The following is a 4,469-nucleotide window of genomic DNA, read 5'->3' on the forward strand; positions in this document are numbered from 1 at the left end:
CCCGGGCAAATTTGTTTATAAATAATATAAATAATATAAATAAAGTGTGGTGAATAATAAAGCAGACACACATACCAAGAAAGGAATGTTAGTTATAAATGTCACATAAGTAAACGAATTAAACCCACCCAAATTCAGTGAACTAAACCCAGTTAGGATATCCACCAAAACAAAAATGGATTCTATAACACCACATCTCCATTTCGTTGTGTTCCTATTAGTGGCACCGGGCCACATGATTCCAGTGATGGACATTGCAAAAAATACTGCTTCAGCAGAGTGTTGTTGTCACGGTAGTCACAACCCCACAAAATGCAGCAAGAATCACATAAACCCCAAACCTTTGCTCGTTAAAATGAATCCGGTTATCAGATTCGATTAATTTATCATCAATTTCCACATCAAGAGGCTGGTTTGCCAGAAGGGTGTGAGAATTTTGATATGTTACCTTCACTTGGCAATGCCATTAATTTGTTGAATGCGACAAGCATTTTTGTGGGAACTGGTGGAGAAGCTTTTCGAAGAGTTGGTGCCGCTGCCGAGCTGTATAGTTTCTGATACGTGTTTGCCATATACAATCCACATTGCCAACAAATTCAGCATTCCTGGGATTTTTTTACCGGAGTAAGTTGTTTCTGCCTCTTGTGTACTCAGTTTGCGCCCCAATGATGTGAGGGAAATCATAAAGGATGAATCAGAGGACTTTTTTGTGCTTGGTACATCAGACAAAATTGAAGTAACCAAACAACTGGCATTATCACCAAACAATGAGAAATGGAACAAGTTTAGTGAAGAAAAAAGAACTAACTACTCAATTGTGACTCAACAGGTAAAGTCTCCATCACTGCCGCCTCAACAAAAATGTTGTGGTTGAAAGAACTATATGCCACTTTTCCAATTCTTAGGTATCTGCAAGTTTATCTTTTAATAGTAAGAATGCTTTTTTGTATGTTGAAAATAATCTAATTAAAAGGCTTATGTAGGTAACTTCAGAAATCAACTTAGAAATTGAAAACATTTTCCAACTTAGAACTAACTAATCAATTGAAACAGCTAGTCCAATACCTAAGGCCCAAAGAAAAAGCATTTTCGAACCATGTAGGTCACTTCAGAAATCAACTTGGAAATTAAAACAACTGACCTTATTCCTTGCCATGCATCTAATGATCATTTCTAGAAAAGTTTGTGCCTCATTCTTTTTCTTTTATCTATAAGTGACAACATTAGAGAGGTTTTAGTTGTCTTCCCATTGTAAAATCAAGGGCTTCCCTATTCTGATAATCCACCTTTACAAAGATGATCGATTATGTTTTTGACATATGCATGATTTCCTCTATTGAAAAAATGATTGAAAAATCTTCTGTGCATTCTTCTACTCTTCCAGAGTTCTATAAACCATATATAAGTATTTTGTATGTGTACAAATTAAGACAAATATCATCATCAACAATTTGGTTTAATAGTATAATTGCCTTGCCAAGTTGCTGCCTGTCGTATAATGCGTGTAACAATATATTGTAAGTTTCAATATTTGGATCCAAATTCTTGGAACACATATATAGGAAAAGCTTTATGGCTTCATCAAATCTTTTATTCTTGTAATAACCACTAATCAAGATATTGTAACTCCAAACATTTGGAACAAAACTTCTTTCATAGATGAGACTTTTAAATAATGCAATTGCCTCATCAAGATGCTGGTTTTTGCACACGAAATCTAAAAGGATATTATAAGTGTTTACATCAGGGAATGGTTGACCGCAATAATGCATTTCATTAACAATCTCCCTTGCAGACGAGATTCTACCAGCTTTGCACAAGCTATCAACTAGAGAATTGTAAGTTACAATGTTTGGAACTATGTTCTTAAGAAACATATCTTTCCTCAAATTCATGGCCTCATCCACTCTGTTAATCTTGCAATAACCTTTAATCAAGATGTTATAACTCCAAACATCAAGCACAACCCCCCCCTTTCAATTACCATATCAAATAAGTTTCTTGCCTCATCAACTTTATTGTTCAAACAATATCCATTTATCAAAATTGTGTAAGTAATAATGTTTGGTTGCTGGCCCTTAGAATCATCACATCGCACAAATCGTGGGCTTGTAATAGCATCTCTTCTTTGCATAATGCATCAATTATTATGTTAAAGGTATACACATCTAGGCTGATGTCTTTAATAAAAATCTCATTCAGCAATAATCCAGCTTCTTTCCATTGGCTCACATGACAAAAACCATATATTATTGAAGTGTAAGTAACAATATCAGGGGAAATTCCTCGACCAAGCATATTAAAATATAAATCCAATGCATCATTCAAAAGTCCACCTTTGCACAAACCATCAACAACAATATTGTACATTACAAGATTCGCCTTAACAAACTGACCCTCCATTTTCCAAAGCCTTTGGAGAGCAACTCTTGTTTCTCCAGACTTACACAGCCCATTGATTAAGGTTTCATACATAACTTCATCAAACCAAAATCCTTTTGCAACTATTTTACCATAAATGTAGAGTGCATCCAAAATCTTACCATTAAGATACAACCCCTTCATTAGTGTAGTAAAAGTTACCGCACTTGGCTTAAAACCCTATACAAACTTGCTTATTACCAAGAGTGCAAAACCCATCTGACCTGCATGGCCATAACAATTGATCAAGATGTTCAAAGTAACACTAAATGGTAGAATGCCCTTTGACTCCATCTAGGTATAAAGATGAATAGTCGTGGCATAATACTTCATCTTTACAATCGTTCCCAAGATTTTGGTTAATTCCACAATCGATGGCTGCGGATGCATATCAACCTTGCAATTAAATAAAGCTACAACATCTTCAAGATTATCAAATTTGTAAGCGTCTCGTGATGGAAGCGGCTGTGAATGAAGAAGACATAGCCTTGTACGGTGGGCATATGGCATAAAAGTAAGTAAGTTCGATGATGGCAGAAGAAAGCGATGGAGTTTAGGGATGCATACTGCGTTGCAAACAACATGTCCTCTTAACATAAAAACTGATGATACTTCACGAAACACAATTCTCCACTCTATGATTATCAGTATTGCCTGAAACCGTTTAGCTACCTTAAGAATGAAGAAGACGACTTTAGATATTTAATATAATACAACTTTCCTATTCGTATTAAGAATGTTTTAGTGCAAAAAACTGGTTTCACTGAACTGAATTGAAACTGAACTGAAACTATTTTAAATAAACTAATTTTTTAAATAAAAAACTGAACTGAAACCATAGTTTTTATGAAAACCAGTTTATTAAAAACCAGTTTTTATGGTTTAGTTTAGTTTTAAACCAAATTAAAACTTGTTTTATTTAAACTCCAAAATTAGTTTTTACATACTCTTTCTCTCTCTCTCTCTCCCCTTTCTCTCTCTCTCCTCTTTCTCCCCCTCCTCTCTCCCTTCTCTCTCTTTCCCCTTTCTTCCTTCTCTCCCTTCTCTCTCTTTTTCTCTCTCTCTCTCTCTCTCTCTCTCTCTCTCTCTCTCTCTCTCTCCTTTCTCTCTCTCCCCTTTTGTTTCTCTCTCTCCTCTCTCTCTCTCCCTCCCTTCTCTCTTCCTCTCTCTCTCTCTCTCCTTTTTCACTTTTCTCTTTTTCTCTCTCCTGTTCCTCTCTCTCCCCTTCCCTTCTTTCTCTTTCATTTTCTCTCTCTTTCTTCTCCATCCTCTCTCTCTTTCTCCTCTTTCTCCCCTTTATTTCTCTCTTTTCTCTTTCTCTCTCAGCCTTCTCTCACTCTATATCCCTCTTCTCTCTCTCTCCCTCTTTTTTCCAAAATAAGAGAGAAAAAGAGAGAGACAAGAGAAAAAAGGGGAGGAGGAGAGATAGGAAAAAGAGAGAGAGGGGAGGAAGAGAGAGAGGAAAAAAGAGAAGGGAGGGGGAGAAAGAGCGCAAGGAGAGAGAGAGAGAGGAAGAGAGAGAGGGAGAGAAAGTGAGAGAGAGGGCGAGAGGAGGAGGAGAGGAGAGGAGAGAGAGGGAGAGAGGAAGAGGGATAGGGGAGAGAGAGAATGAGAGAAAGGGATAGAGAGGGAGAAAAGGGAGAGAGAAAGAAAAGGGAGGGGGAGAAAGAGGGGTAGGGGAGAGAGAGAGGAAGATAAGAAGAGAGAGGGAGAGAAAGAGAAAAGAAAGAGAGAGAGAGAGAGAGACAAAGAGAGGGGAAGGGGAGAAAGAGGGAGAGAGAGAGAAGAGGAAGAATGAGAGGGGAAGGAGAGAGAGAAAGGGAGAGAATAAGAGAGAGAGAGAGAAAGGATGGAGAAAAGAGGAGAAAGAGAGGAAGAGGTAAAGAAAAGAGAAAAAGGGAGAGAGAGAAAAAGAGGGAGAGAGAGGGGGTAAGAAAGAGAATATAAAATCTAATTTTATATATGTTAAGAGAGAGAGAGAGGTGGGAGAGAAAGAGAGAGAGGAGGGGGAGAGAAAAGGAGAAGAGGGAGAGAGAGAGGAATGGGAA

General features: G+C 37.5%; 1 protein-coding gene and 1 pseudogene across 1 annotated transcript; one reads left to right on the plus strand and one right to left on the minus strand.

Annotated features, from left to right (window-relative positions):
* LOC107610544 lies at positions 176-930 on the plus strand (annotated as a pseudogene).
* On the minus strand, positions 1,389-2,565 carry LOC107610545 (pentatricopeptide repeat-containing protein At3g22470, mitochondrial-like). The gene is made up of 2 exons (XM_016312589.1): positions 2,244-2,565; positions 1,389-1,927 (listed from the first exon to the last, which is right to left on the minus strand). The coding sequence occupies exons 1-2, from the start codon at positions 2,563-2,565 to the stop codon at positions 1,389-1,391; spliced, it is 861 nt and encodes a 286-aa protein (XP_016168075.1).

Source organism: Arachis ipaensis, chromosome B08 (assembly GCF_000816755.2).
Source record: "Arachis ipaensis cultivar K30076 chromosome B08, Araip1.1, whole genome shotgun sequence".
In the NCBI taxonomy this organism is placed as follows: domain Eukaryota; kingdom Viridiplantae; phylum Streptophyta; class Magnoliopsida; order Fabales; family Fabaceae; genus Arachis; species Arachis ipaensis.

What these genes read in the sequence shown, in the direction of transcription:
- LOC107610545 (XM_016312589.1), bottom strand. Translation starts at nt 2,565, where the DNA reads ATGAAGGGGTTGTATCTTAATGGTAAGATTTTGGATGCACTCTACATT. An exon ending in TTACACTTCAATAATATATG is followed by an intron (nt 1,928 to 2,243) that starts GTTTTTGTCATG and finishes TCTTGATTAAAG; the next exon opens with GTTATTGCAAGATTAACAGA.